General features: G+C 44.3%; 1 protein-coding gene across 2 annotated transcripts; it reads right to left on the bottom strand.

Annotated features, from left to right (window-relative positions):
• Positions 1-3,040: 3,040 nt before the first annotated feature.
• MFAP5 (microfibril associated protein 5) lies at positions 3,041-13,971 on the bottom strand. 2 transcript variants are annotated; one of them, XM_014565557.2, is made up of 10 exons: positions 13,758-13,971; positions 13,193-13,252; positions 12,112-12,147; positions 9,518-9,562; positions 9,171-9,203; positions 8,716-8,751; positions 6,808-6,837; positions 6,004-6,091; positions 5,227-5,300; positions 3,041-3,770 (listed from the first exon to the last, which is right to left on the bottom strand). In XM_014565557.2, the coding sequence occupies exons 2-10, from the start codon at positions 13,248-13,250 to the stop codon at positions 3,658-3,660; spliced, it is 513 nt and encodes a 170-aa protein (XP_014421043.1). In that variant the 5' UTR covers positions 13,251-13,252; positions 13,758-13,971; the 3' UTR covers positions 3,041-3,657. The 2 variants fall into 2 exon arrangements, with proteins under 2 accessions (XP_014421043.1, XP_014421044.1); XM_014565558.2 differs by lacking the exon at positions 8,716-8,751 and having other exon boundaries at positions 13,758-13,895.
• Between the last annotated feature and the right edge of the window lie 587 nt (positions 13,972-14,558).

Below are 14,558 nucleotides of genomic sequence, written 5' to 3'. Positions count from 1 at the left end.
AACAGGAAGCTATGGGCCCTGCACCTCTATTTATATAAACAACATTTGCTTTTCCATCTTTGGTTCTGCCCAGAAGTTGTCTGACCGCTGCTTCTGGCTCTGGTTGACTGGTTTTTAGAAAAAAAAAAAAAAAAAAAAGAAAGAAAGAAAGAGAAAAAAACAACACTGTGGCCATCTGTTCCTCTCTGCACCGCAGAGAAACTCAAGTCACTTTCCCTGGTGTTTCGTTAGTGAAAATGCTCAAGTGTACAAAGATTTCAATTTTTATTGGAGAGCTGTATTTTTAGCCAAATCTTTGCTTCCCTGAGCTGACTAAACTAAGGACTGTCCTGTCTCCCTGCCTGTCTACCCTGTAAGGTTCCAGGTCTCCCAGGTCCTCTTCAGCACATTTTGCAAATTCCCTTCACCCATACAGAGCTGTGAATTCCCATTTTCCAGCCTCCGGGTTCCCTTGCCCTGAAGTCAACCTGCCATCACTCTGCCGTCTCCTGTGCCCCTGTCTGGTACTCGTCAACTTCTTTTCTGTTTCTTCTCAGATTTCTTTTTTTCACTGGTACAGTTGCTTCGGTACAGAAGGAAGGGGGACCTGAGAGCTTGCAAGTTGCTTGTGCCTTCTGACCAGGTGTAAAGTAATTGGGGAAACATCAACTTTCACCACAAGTACCCTGAAGCAGAGGAGGGAGGAGCTTGCGGCTGGCAGCATATACGGCTTGATGTCATCAAAAGGATGGGCCAGAAGTGGGGAGACAGCTGGGGTTAGCACCATCTGAGTCAAACGAGTACTTAGAGAAAGTGCACAGAGCTCTGTTGAGACAGGAGAGTGCACACTTGAATTTTCAGAACTTGCATTCAAGGAGGAAGGAGAATTGCATGAAATATGGAAAAAGTTAGGCTCAGAGCAGGATCAACTCAGTTTGGGAAGAGGAAATAAGGGTAAAACTTACAGATAGGCAGGTAAGACTGCAGTTTCTTCAGGGTACCAGGAAGGCATTTAATCTCAAACTGCCTAATGACACTTTTACCAGATTTTTTTTTCATTCCAACATTACAGATCCATTTAGTTCAAATAATTCTTCTTCATCAAAATATAAGAAGGTTGTCATTTGTGTTCAGCAGGAAAAAAAAATACTATTAATACCCTATTAGTGAGAAGTTTTCAAATCTTTTTTTGGGAGGAACAAGGAGAGAAAATGAGAACACTGGGGGTCTGAAATGGACCAAGAGTAAAAAGGAGCAAAAAGGAGAATGGGATTCTGTAAATGAAGAGAGGACAGAGGGAAGGAACCAGGACCAAAACCAACCCCTGGAAACTGACCTGGCACTGGTCTCAGGAAAGTTCTGAGGGAAAGTAAGACTTTGTAAGGATGAGGAAAGAAAGGATGGACAGTGAATTAGAAGTGTTGATTTGCAGATCGGGAAGCGTGAAAAAGGCAAAGGATCTCAGCACAGTGAGAAACAGCCAAGCACAGGAATGTGATCACACAAAATAGAAGTGAGGGTAAAGCAGGAGACAATTGGGCCTGAAGTTGGCAGAAAAGAGAAGGCATTTTCCAGTGAACCGAGGAGGGGGCCCCATCTGGAGGAGAGTAAACCAAACTGGAATGTTGGAGAAAAACTGGTCAAGTTGCAGAGGGAAGGAGGCCCAGAGAAACGTGAGCGATGTTGGCCCTCAGCTTTCCAAGTGGGATAAAAGCCATAAGTTCAGGTTTCTCTAAATATAGAAAAAGAAATAACCAGACGAAAGGCCACTCTCTTATTTATTTATTTTTTAAATCGAAGTATAGTCAGTTACAACGTGTCAATTTCTGGTGTACAGCACAGCCACTCTGTTCTGAGAAGGAAATTGGAAAAAATAATTACTTAAAATGTTTCATTTGCAATACAATCTTGGGATTGGGTCTCTTTCTGGTGCGAAAGACTCCTCTTGTTCAATAAGCCATAGGAGGGTCAAGTTCCTGAAGAGACCCTTTAACGAACTCTGCGCCTACAAGTTGTCTCTACAGTGGCTACAAAATAGCCATTGAACGTGTCTGTCTGTTTACAAGCACGCTTGCTTCCAGAGATTAGGGCAGGAATTATACGCTCTGGGTCTTTTTCTAGCATTTCTCTTTAGTCAGTTGTTCAAATCCTATTAAACTAAGTTGGCTTCTTAACATCAAGAATCTGGTCCTCATTTAGATGGTTTTTCAGCAATCTGGAAGGAATCCAACCCTTACCAAGTGGAATTCTGTCACACATAACTTGTTGTCTCAAAGTGCCCTAGTTTCTATTTAAATTCCATTGGCTTTTTTAGAAAGTTAGTGGGCTATTCAGATGAAAGCATCCGTAGTATATAATTTGCCATTTATGGTGGCATTTTGTCCTATTGCATTGTGGACTGCTGCCCTAATACAGGGTATTTCCTTCCTTATAAGGCAGACATGGTTGCTGTGAATTAGATTGCATCTAGGCTTCAAGAAATATGAATAATGCATTTGAAACTCAACTCATAGAATTAAAAGAAGCCTTAGAACTAACGTACATTTACCTGTCTCATGTTAACGATGGGGAAATGAAGGAACATGGCTTATCTGGGGCTTCCTGGTTGCTGCCAGAGCCAGGATAAGGATGGAAGTTGTCTGAATATTGTGTTTCTGTTACTCTTTCCTGTAAACCATTAGGTAAACTTTCAACCTGCCTATTAAAATTCAGGTCTGAATGCCCTTCTTAGGCCCCAAATCAGGCTATTCCAGAATCCATTTCCATTTGCTCAATAATCTACAGATTTTGGTAAGTGGTGAGGTTGAAAGAAGTAGCAACAACTCAGGGCAACTCAGAGCAATGATACAGTTTCACATTAAACTGTCTCATGAGCTGTGGACATGGGCTAACCCCAATTCCACCGGAAATGAGTAAGTAAATGAGACTTTCTAGTCCTACTTGCCAACTGAACGGCTGCATGAAAAATTGAATAATTTTATACTTGGCCCACGCCTCTCTCTCTAGCCTCAGCCTCTGAGCTTAGCACAAGACAACATTTTTGGAAAAAAAAAAGACAACATTTTTGGTCTTTATATTATATATTGCTAGTCGGATTGTGTAACTCTTGGCTCTGCAGAATTTTTTAGGATTACAAAAATCATCATAACCTTCTCATAAAGAAGCCCTGCCAGGCAGATGTTAGGACAATCCAGCAAAGTAGTTAATAAGAGTAAAGTGGACTAGGGAGGTCAAGGGGGAGTTAACCTAGGAAAGTCTTGAATGGAAGATAAATGAAGTTCTGTGGTTAGCTAAGATGGACAGTGATGGCTTCTTCTACCCTAAGATCTATCGCAGACAGATTCAGTAGTTAATGTCACTAACCTAAAGTTTATTTTCCCTTGAAACTGTATGCAGAATGTTTGTGTAAAAGCCACATGGGAATCATTTATTTACTATGTCTATGATACTGGGAAGCAGCAAAACCATGCAATAATAGAGGCTGTGTTTTAAGTACTGAAAAGTGAGATAAATGAGTGAAAAATCAAGAAGTGGGGGCAGAAGCTAAACATCGCGAAGGCGCTGGTTTAAGAAATACTCATGTCCGTGGGTTGGCTGACAGAGGTTGAACGAGGAGTTCCCTCTTAGAGCACTCTCTCCCTCCCACCCACACGTTCTTTCTTTCCTCTTCCTTGGTGATCACAGACCGCTGGGTCTCTGAAAATTCACATTTTCACAAGGAGGAAGGCGGAAGTAGCTGGAGCGCCGGAGTCGCCTTGGGGGCAGACCTGCCATCTGCCGGCACAGCTCATCTGGAAGAGAAGCAAAGAGCGCGTGAGGGGATGAGAACGCAGGAGGCCGCAAGGGCCCGCACTCCAGGGGGAGAGGAGACAGCAGGGTGTGTGCTGAAAGGGCTGGAGAGAAAGAGATCTGGGTTGGAAGCCCAGCTCTGCCCCTTCTAGAATGGAACATAAATGAAGATCTGTGGTTAGCTAAGAGGGACACTGATGGTTTCTCCTGCCCTAAGATCTACTGCAGACAGATTCAGTAGTTAATATTACTAACCTAAAGTTTATTTTCCCTTGAAATTGTGTATAGAATGTTTGTGTAAAAGCCACAGGGTAATCTACTACGTACTAGAAAGTTTCTCAACTTTTCTGGACCTCACTATCCCTCTCTGTAAAACAAGCACTAAAACGTGCGTCTCAACACTGTGGTCGTCAAAGCGTTAACGTGAAAGAGTGCATTCAGAGTCCCTGGCGCAAGTGGTCAGTAAAGTTTAGAGTCTTTCATGTACCTAGCTCCCAGTTCTTTTAATTGTGGACTTGTTAAATAGCAATTAAAAAAAAAAAAGAGAGAGAGGTCCAGTCATTCAGTATGTGTTTAAGTGTTTACTATGTGCAAGGGGCTAACTTTAGCAAGTCCCCTGAGACGCTTGAAAGTGCCTGGAGTCCCAAAGACTCATCCTCAATGTCAAGGTGCTTCCCTTGCAGGTGGCTTGCACAAAGCCGGAGGGGGGCAAGCAGCAGGTTTCCTTCTGCGAAGTCAGCTACAGCTCTTACTCAGGCGCTCAGCACGAGGCCGGCTGATGAGTCAGAAGTGGCCGAGTCTGCGGTGTGTTCGCCCACCACAGCCATCGTTCGGGGCTGGCCAGGGCAAGGCGAGAAATAGCTTTTTCTCACCGTGCATGCTCTATAACCACACACTTTGGACCCTTGTCATTGTTTTTTTTTTTTTTAGTGAAATCTTTCTGCCTTCTTCTACCTGTGAAATGTCACAGTAAGCCATGTACATGGGTCTTGGGAGGGGCGGACTGTTTATAACGTAGTCAGTGTCTAGGCGTCCAGTCTACTTTTTATTGGTTTGTTTGTAAGCCCTATCCAAACGTTGCTGTCTCCAGATTAGTGGCTTCTTTTTAATTTTTAGAGTTAAGAATATGGCTGGAAACCAGTAGAGTCTATTCTTCGTAATGGCTGACTTGGCCTTTTCATCTAGAACCTTGGTGAATGAACTTCAGAACGCTCTGAGAGAGGCTGGGGGTTACAAGTCTGGCTGCAAAGAGATCTCGGCGTTCTTTTCTCAGGGTTATGTATTTATTAAGCATAATAGTGCTTTCCTTAGATTGTTTATTGGGGGTCACCTGGCGAGCAGGTGCTGATGGAAGTTAGGGAGTAACCTAAATCCCCCCAAAGCCAGACTTTGGGTCTGTGCCCCTAGTTACCTCTCTCGCTACCGACCTCCCCACTGAAAAGCTGGACGGCACCTTACCTTTCATAACTTCGTGTTCTTTGCACACAAGACGGGAGCAGACCTCGTTGTTGATGATGTACATACGCCGTAAACTGTCACAGTCACAACGTCACGGTGCAGGAAGGAGACAGAAAAAACAGCGAGAGGAAGAAGAAGCCTGGGTTGGCGATGCCTCTTCAACTCCCGTGTTCCCTGCCGTTCCCTATCTGTTCTCCCCATGTCTGGATTTCCTTACGCGTTTCAGACTTCTTGCCTGCCCACTCTTCTCAGTGACACTGCACACTCTACCCAGAGTCAAACTTAATACTCCTCCCCACCATTTTCCACCTTCACTCTTGGATCTTTTACTCCAGCCTCTTTATATGAGGTGCTAAACTTGATAAACCCAGAGTGTCCCTCATAGCTACGCCTCCTCCAGCCCTCACCTTCACTGGCCTCTAGCATCTAGATTTGTTAGTGAAACTGTTCTTGAGGGGAGGGTAGAGCTCAGTGGTAGAACACATGCTTAGTGTGCACGAGGTTCTGGGTTCAATCCCCAGTATCTCCATTCGGGCAAAATAAATAAAGAAACCTAATCTCTCCACCCCCACAAAAGACAAACAAACAAAAACTGTTCTCTGTGTACCCCAATCAGACTCCAGGTTCTAGCTGGCACCTTCAGGAATAGCTAAGAGGGCTATGCTAAAAATGTCTGGCCCCCCCAAGACGGAAATTCCATGGTGGGTGCCCACTAAGTAGTTACTGGCATGAAAACACTATCACGGGCGATGCTCTGGGTGTTCTGGGACCCTTTACCTCGTGAAGCATAACTGATGGATGCATTGCTTGACCGGCCGATGCACAGAGTAGAGTCTCGTGCAGGCAAATTTCTCATCGCGGCACTCTGAAGAAGCCCAATGTGAAAAGCAGGGAGAAGTGTAACAAACAGGCATGAACGCAGGGTTAAAGGGATGGAGGGGGGGAGATGTGGGAAAACCCAGAAAGTAGTCTCCGCAGAGGGTTAGTGTGAGTGGGGGCACGTGCTTCCTGCTCACCAAAGCGCGGCCATGATAGAAACTGGCCACAGTGAAACTTAGGTACTTCCCTACCTGGAAGCAAAGTACATGAAATAATCTCTGAGGAAAAAGAGTCCTTCTAGGGTTATACCAGTGGGCACATAAAAGATCAGAATGAGATGCCGACAGTCCCATTCTGAAGAACGTGATTCCAAGGTGGGCCAATAGTTCTCAACCCCAGCTGCACATCAGAATTACCAGTACATTAGAGAAAGCATGACGTGTGCAGTAACATGGAATCCTTGTGGTCACTTCCCTGCCCACTAACCAGCAGATGAAGTCCAAAGGTAGTTTAAGGAGACGACTGTTCTGGGACCCTGCAACAGTGGTCCTGTCTTTCCCCCATGATTTATAGAACAGGGGCTTGAAACAGTGGGATGAAGGTGGGGGGATAATGAAGAGCACTACAAATATTCTTTGACAAAGAATTGGAAATAAAATAGAAGAAGTACCAAGTATCCTCTCAAGAACAAGGAGGTAAGGAATCCTCAGGAAGAAAAAAAAAAAAAGCGTAAGAAAAAGATAGGCAAAAACCCAGTCATACCTGTGGTGGCGTTTTTATCACTGGGTGAGGCTGGAAGGCAGAAATTTGATTCAGTTATTACTAGTTCTGGAAGTCACTTCCCCTTAACTGTCATGTTGCCATACTCCTAGAGTTAACAGATGAGTTAGTAACTCTTTTCAGCAACGTCTAAAAGAAAACCCATAATGGGGTGTTTTGATCCAAAAATTAAAGCGATTTTGAAGTTAGGATGGGGAGTATAGTTTTGTCTTTCTCCTTTCTCTGCTAGAGAGTTGAGACATTCATTGTATGGAGAGTAGCTTTGTGTTTTTGTCAAGAAGCAAATTTGGTAGGGACACAAGGCAAAGAGCCAGCGCTTCATCCCAGAGCGAAGGAGAGAACAGACCATTATCCTGCTGCTGAAGCTCTTCCTCGTGAAAGGAAATCTCTTCTGTAAATTACATATACCATCATGGGTTCTTTGATAAAAGTTACTTGGTAAAGGGTAGCGAGGGTCATAGTCATAGCTAACCCTAACCTAGGGGCAAGTTAAATACCAGCCGAGTTTGTAGGATGGAGAATAAAAGTCAAGGGGTAAGATGAGTCTCGAGGAAATAGACTAACCGTGGGAGTTACCTGTACAAATGTCTGCGGGAGGGTTGCTGATAGGATACTGTAGGAGGAATGCTATGTGATCACATCTACCCTATGGCTTCAATTGCAGGCTTATATGCTGAGAATTCTCAACCTAGCCCAGAGCTTTCTTCTAATAAGCTTCAGAGCTACAAATCCAACTGCCACTTTGTGGAAGAGTTCATGGATCCTTCAGTGTCTCAAACTGCCTTATCTTTCCCTTTACCAGTTCAAGATGTTCTTCAGTGAGTGGTGCCACCATCCACCTTTGAGATACCATCTACCTGATAGAAAACTGGACATCAGCTCAGTGGTCCCCTCTCCCTTGCAGCTCATTTAATTCTCTGCCTTACCTCTCACGTAGTTCAGGCCGTCATCCTTTATTGGGGCCACAGCAACAGCCTTCAGCTGGTTTTCCACATGAAGAATATGCTTAGAACTATTCTGAGTGGTTTTCATTTCTACCCTAAGCCTTTGCCCGTATTGTTTTCTTTACCTCAAAGCTCTTCCCTCTTCTATTCATTTGTACTTGTCTTTCAAGACTCAACCCAGTCGGTGTGCCCCCCAGAAAAGCCTTTCCTATCTCTCAACACTGAATATTCAGTTAAGCACAATTTTTGAGTCTTTCATAGCTTCTTTGGCTTATCCTGATGACAGCATTTTTGGAAACTAAATAGTTATCCGTTCATTTGTCTATCTTGTTTATTAGACAAAACATATCTAGAGGAAGACGGCTTTTGTTCACCTTTACATCCCTGCCACCTAGAAGCAGGCTTTCAGTCACTATTTGTTTCGATCTGGTTGCTGTCTCCTTTTCTCATGTCCTACCACTTATTCCCTATAGTTCTTGCTTTATTCGTTCGGAAAACTCAGCTTCCCCAGTGTGCCAAGTTCTCTTTTGCATTTGCAACTTTGAACGTGCTTCTCCCTCTGGCTGGAATGCCCACACCCTCCTCGACTGCCTGGCTTATTATAAAGCTTCTCTCAAGATTCAGTTCAACCATTACTCCTTCTAGAGTGTTTCCCTTTATCTTCACCAAACATTTGTTCATATATTTGTCTGGCCTTTTGCCCATCCAGTCTAGGAAACTTGAGAGGAAAATCAGATCTTGGTATTTTGTATATCAAACCCCCAGTATGGTTTTGCTTGTCAGCGGATCATAAATGTTATTCATTTAAATCGAACTGCTGGACGAATGTGCTACGTATAATGTGGTCCTATTAAGATCCTTCACCAGATATACTGCCTTCCATTGTGGGCTCTGGGGAAAGCCCAGCAGGGCCCCGGTGGCCCTGGGATCCCAGATCTGAACTCACCCAGGTCATCTGTGGAAGGCTCGATATCGGCCAGAACTGAAAAGGCACAAAACAGTGGTGTGAGGAGGGCTTTGAATTGGCAGAGGGGGAAGGCAGAGTGGAAGGGGGCAGGATGGAGATACCAGGGCAAGGTTGAGATTATGGCTGGGTTTGGGTGTTATGTCCAAGGGAATAGAGTTAATTGAAATAATTGAATAATTGCGAATATTTGGCCTGTTGACATTATACTAGTTTTTGTTTATCCATGCCTTTTTTTTTATAAAGCTGTTAATCTACTTTGCTTCCTCTTTTTTTGAGGAGGTTTCTTTCCTTTTATCCCACTGTCACTTAACAACATGCCCACAGTCCCTCTATTCTTTTCCCAGCGATAAAAATATGAGATTAAGTCAAGAGCTGGAATAAATGTGAATATTAGCAAACATCATGCCATTTTTAGAAATGAGAGTGAAACGTACCCGTTTCATCTGTCGCGGGATCATTCACCAGATCTGCAAAGATACAACACAGAGAATGAAAAGTACAAGCAGGCAAAGTAGCAAAGGGAAGCAGGAGGAAGGCAGGATGGTCTAAAAAGAGGCAAGACTGAAGTGAAAGAATGTGGACAATTGGGCAAATACAAGGGACTACACCAGAAGGAAAGGGAAGAGATAAAAAGATTGGGCATGTTATACCATTGGTGGCATGTAAGATGGACAGCGGGGCTCTGAAGACCAGAAGTCTTCGTTTTACTTTGTACCAATATCATCCTCAATTCTTCCACCCCCAGTATGAAAGCAAAGAAATGGACAAAAGAGTAGCTTACTAGGATCTTCTGTGAATGCTTCTGGAGTCACTGAAGTTACATCATCTGCAGAAAGACAGTCAGAAAACACTTTCTGAGCGTTTCTGTCCCCCCACCACCCCGCACTCCTGCTAAGTGAAACTGTCTAGCATGGCAGCGGGCACGGAGAGCCCACAGGTGCTTTTCTTCATCTGCTTCCCAGCTCAAGTCCTTTCCCAGACACATGTCACACTTTACTGCTTCCATGAATAGACCTATACAGTCCTAGCCTTTATCCCCACCAGTGTCCTTTCTCCTCTGTCCCCCTTATTTAGGGGAATGAATGAACTACATGCCCATCAGACAGTCCTCCACAGGCATCCTCTTTCTCAGTGAGACTTTGGTTAAGCATCGGACTGCAAGAATAACTTCTTCATCCTAACGGATAATGACACATACAGCTAATTTGGGATGACTGTGTGCTTGCATTTATAGATAATAAAACTGAACACCAGGAGAGTAACTTACCCAAGGTCAGAGAGCTTGTTAATAATCACAATGGGTTGATGACCTCTTTACAATACTTATTTAAAATAAAAATTGTCTTTCTCAACCACACTGTGATTTTGATATTTATAATTTGGATATAATGGGATGATATCTGTTTGATAGCTTATTCACAAAAGAGTTTTCACGAAAGGTAATGATGATAGGGTTTTTTTTTTTTTTTTGGCTTTTTTTGGTGGGTATGTAATTAGGTTTATTTAGTTAGTTTTAGAGGAGGTACTGGGGATTGAACCCAGGACCTCATGCATGCTAAGCATGCACTCTACCACGAGCTGTTACCCTTCCCCCAACCAGTGTCTACTTAAAAAGCAAAATGACAACGCAGTTTTAAGACCTAAATGTCGAACAAATAATCCCATCTGTAATTAACCTTTATTGTAAACGGCTAATAGTCATAATCTATTTTACCCGCTAGGGGTCAGTAAATTCACGGTTTGCTTTTACTTCGGTGTATAAATGCTAGGTTTAAAATCCTGTGGGACTAGCATTTTTATAAAGCAGGTCAGAGTTATTGATCATTGTACTAGAGGCAAAACACACATAAAACATTCTGAAGGACTTACTGCTTACTGCCTCCTTTACAAAAAAATTCCAGAGAGAGAGTCATCAAATCTGACAAAAGAGCCTTTTTATCTTTCACAGTCAGGTATAAGCTTTCTTCTTTCACAGCACATTTTGGTGGGGGTCGAGGTGGGTAGGTAATTAGGTTTGTTTCTTTAATTTTTTTTTTTTTTAATGGAGGCACTGGGGATTGCACTCAGGACCTCCTGCACACTAAACCTGCGCTCCACCACTGAGCTATACCCTACCCCCATAACAGATTTTCAGAAAAGGAATTCGTGTGCTCCAGTCTCAGGCTGGAAAAACCACTGACCCAAATCATTCCAGAGGCTGTAAGAAGGGAGTGGATCCTCTCCAGGGTGTAACCCAGTCCTGCCCTTTCTCCCTTTCTCTCCAGCTACATTCCAGTCCAACCACTCACAGAGACGGAGGAGGCAGTGGGCGAGCACAGTGTGAGAGTAACCCAGCTGTCTTCTCAGAATTTCAGGCAGAGGACTAGTTCTCTGTCTAGTGTCTGTTTACCCACATTTTCCATGAGCTACCACCATATGAAGGCTTTGGCTAGGATTCATGACTGTTCTCTTAAGGACTCTTAAGGAGACATTTTCATCATGTCAATATGTCTGCTAGAAAAGCATCAGAAAGTCATAAAATAGGACTGGCCCTTAACCAGCCCAAAGACAGGAATCTGGATTTTTAGTTTTGCTAGTGCCGAAGCAGGATCTCGGTTCAGAAACTTCAGGATTCAGACCTCTTTACCCGCAACAGAGAAAAACATTTTTTTCCCTATATTTTTATCTTCTTTACCAGGATGCACAGTAAAAAAGAGATTATATTGCGCCCCAGTATATGCATATAAAACTGAAACAAGTTTAATAAGATAATACTTTGTAAGGTACTTGCAGTGCACTCTATTTTTATTTAAATCTATTCTAACTCATTAAAAACACCGGTTGTGACCCACAAATTTGATTTTTGACCCATTAATGGGTTGCAGACTGTGGCACTCTCAAGGACTGGGAAAAGTAAGGGAGCAGTTGTAATTGTGCTGAACCCCTGGAGGCGGGCGGGGGATGTTGGTCAGTTTCCTTCCCCAAGCTGAAGGAAGTGGTCCTTTCTCGAAGCCAAAACCATCGGGTTTGGGCCGGTTTTGCCACAGTTTTTCTATAGTACTGGGAAGACTTCTTATCTGTCTTTGCACTTTAGTTTCTCCGCTGTTACATGGAGGAGAAGATGCTTTCTGTTAGGATTAGGGGGCATTTTCTGAGGGAGTGGAAACAGGATGGACACAGAGGAGGACTTGGGAAAGTTAGTTCAGTAGTTAAAAAAAAAGAACACGAAGGTTTTGTGCGTGGGATTAACAGGACTGTTGAACAGGAGAACAGGATGCTACTTCCCGCACTGTGGCAATGCCTCTCTGCTGTGGTACCGATTCTTTAATCCTGACCGTTTGGCTACAATGTCCTGATAAGAACCCCAACAGAGTCCAGATCCAAGGGTTCACTTACCTCCTCGTTGACCAGTGACCCCTAGGGATGTCCAGTCTGTACCAAAGGAAGCAGAAAAGGTATGTGAATGACTGTAGCTCCACACCCCAGAAAGCTTTTAGGAGAGGAACCAGAGAATGATGCAAAAATGGTTGTACTTTATCTTTCTGTGTTTTATTTCTCTTTTAGCTCAGTATAAAATTACTCGAACCATTAGTGCTCCACCCAAACATGGAAGCACTTAAAGACGGCAGATTCTTGAGAATAAAGGTGTGCTCTGCTGTGCCCTCACTCCCCAGATGCCCTCGCCTCCCATCCGTAAGGGGTGGAGTCCTGAGCCACCCCCAGGCCAGCAGCCTTTCTGATGTGCCCTGTCCTTCTCCCCACGCCCTGGCCATCCCTCCAGCCACACTACTGCACAAAGCCAAAGAACTATTTTCTCACAGTCTGTATTTGGCAGAATGAGGTGAAAAAAAAAAGAAAAAAGGACAGGATTTCTTTTAAGCCCAAGTTTCACTTTCTGTGGCCAATCGTCTAGCTAGATTCTGTGAAATCCATGAAGATCATTTTCTTGTGCATGGAGAGGGCAACACGTTTTCTGTGTGCATGTGGAAACGCTTGTGTGCAGTTGGGTGTTACCGTATAAATGCTAGTGTTTGTTAGCTGTTAAGTGTATATATCCTCACTGTTTTCCTGCACAGTTTAAATTTGACTTTAGGAGGTGGTCCTTACATGTTTATGTACGCATTTGTATAGATTAGTTTCCTTTTCCTTTGGTATTTGTTTCCTTGTGTAGTCATGTGTGTATCCCTCTTCGGGTTCGTATGCTTCTGTGTGAATCTTAGCTTTACCTTCATTTCAGAACTCTCAGAATGCCTCTTCCCAAATCTGAGCTCATCGCTAACCACATCCCTGCCCTTTCTTCTTTGACACAAAATCTGTTCTCTTCTTTTTAATGGCAATTCTAGAACTCAACAGCAAGCATCTCTCCTCCCGTTCCCCTTTAAATGCCTTCCGTCCACCCTCTGACAGACACCTCCACCCACATCTATAGCTGAGGAGCTGACATTTTCGGGAGAAGAGAAAAAAGATGGGGACTCACCAGAGGGGATGATGAGTGCAGCGAGAAGCAGCAGCACTTTGGGTCCCAGAAGCAGCATGTCTAACAGGTGGGGTGGGGAGAGGGGGGAGTAGAGATTGTGATGCTCAGCATTTCCAGGCAAGGAGATCTGGAGGGCCCCTGTCTGCGTCTTTGCAGGAACTTTCCTGGTCCCCCACAAGACTCAAACCCTCCTCTTTCCCCCAACATTTGTTTCTCCATCAAATTCTGTTCTTTCATCAACTACTGTTATTTTCACTCTCATTACTTGTTTTCACCAAGTCAGAGGAAGGTTTCACTCTACATGGTTCACGTTTGCCCCCGCCCCGTGGCCTCTCACCCCTAGAGTCTAATCTTATGTTTTGATATCTGCGGCTTTTTGATACCATCTGCTCGTCTTCGTGTCTCCTCATTTGAATTCCATGGATAATTGGAATGTCTGTTCAGTTCTAAGTCAGTGACATTCCCCGTTGTCCACTTCCAGCCCTTCAACACGCACACGCACGCACACGCACACGCGCACGCGCACACGCACACGCACGCATTCCTTCTGTTTTGAACAACTTACTGTTTACGGTTCTCTGCTCTTTCCACCCAGTCCTTTGCTTGCTGAATGTGTCTGTCTCGTTCTCACTCTGTTCCACTTTGGCTGGAGAGTAAGATGAACAGGGCCGCTCCCTGGAAAGGACTTCGAATTTGGCCAACTCTGAAACAATGAGATGAGGGAGAGCGACGGGGGGGAGAGAGAGAGAGAGAGAGAGGTGGGGAGAAAGCCAGGCCAGAGGAGTCTGATGCAGTGTTACAGTGAGGCTGGGGGAAGGGACGGGACTTTGCAATCACTCACACCCTCATTCCAAAGGTTATGACCACATGGATGGGAAAGTCTGGTGCTCCCTTGAAGGGCTGGCTCCAGCTCGCATATGCCTTTCTTCCGCGAGCTTGTTTGCTCTCTCACAATCTGGCCCCAGCCTCGCTCTTTCCTTGGGTCCCTTCTTACCTAAATGGCATTAAAACCCTCCACAGAATCCGCTTCTCCCCCTCTGGGCGTCTTCCGTATTGGAATCAATCCTCCATCACCCTTTCTCTCTTTGGCCTTTTAAAACATTGATCTCTTCTACACCAAAAAGTTTCTTTGCATCCTTGTGTTTCTCCCTTTTTCTTTGCCTCACACTTTTTCTTTCTTTTTTCCCCCTGGGACCCTTATTTATTGCCACACCCAAGCAGACACAGACACCACATGAGTGCCCAAGAGGAGGGCTGACTGTCTCAGGGTTAGGAAAAGTTGAGAAATACAGACCCCTTATCCTTCTGAATCGTGGAGGAACTCCGTGAGAGGCCAAGCCAGCCTTCTTTTGTCTTTTGGCTTTGT

This window comes from Camelus ferus, chromosome 34 (genome assembly GCF_009834535.1).
Source record: "Camelus ferus isolate YT-003-E chromosome 34, BCGSAC_Cfer_1.0, whole genome shotgun sequence".
Taxonomy (NCBI): Eukaryota; Metazoa; Chordata; class Mammalia; order Artiodactyla; family Camelidae; genus Camelus; species Camelus ferus.
This window is presented reverse-complemented; position numbering and strand designations above follow the sequence as displayed.

What these genes read in the sequence shown, in the direction of transcription:
- MFAP5 (XM_014565557.2), bottom strand. Translation starts at nt 13,250, where the DNA reads ATGCTGCTTCTGGGACCCAAAGTGCTGCTGCTTCTCGCTGCACTCATC. An exon ending in GGTCACTGGTCAACGAGGAG is followed by an intron (nt 9,563 to 12,111) that starts GTAAGTGAACCC and finishes GTCTTTCTGCAG; the next exon opens with ATGATGTAACTTCAGTGACT. An exon ending in TCCCGCGACAGATGAAACGG is followed by an intron (nt 8,752 to 9,170) that starts GTACGTTTCACT and finishes GTGCCTTTTCAG; the next exon opens with TTCTGGCCGATATCGAGCCT.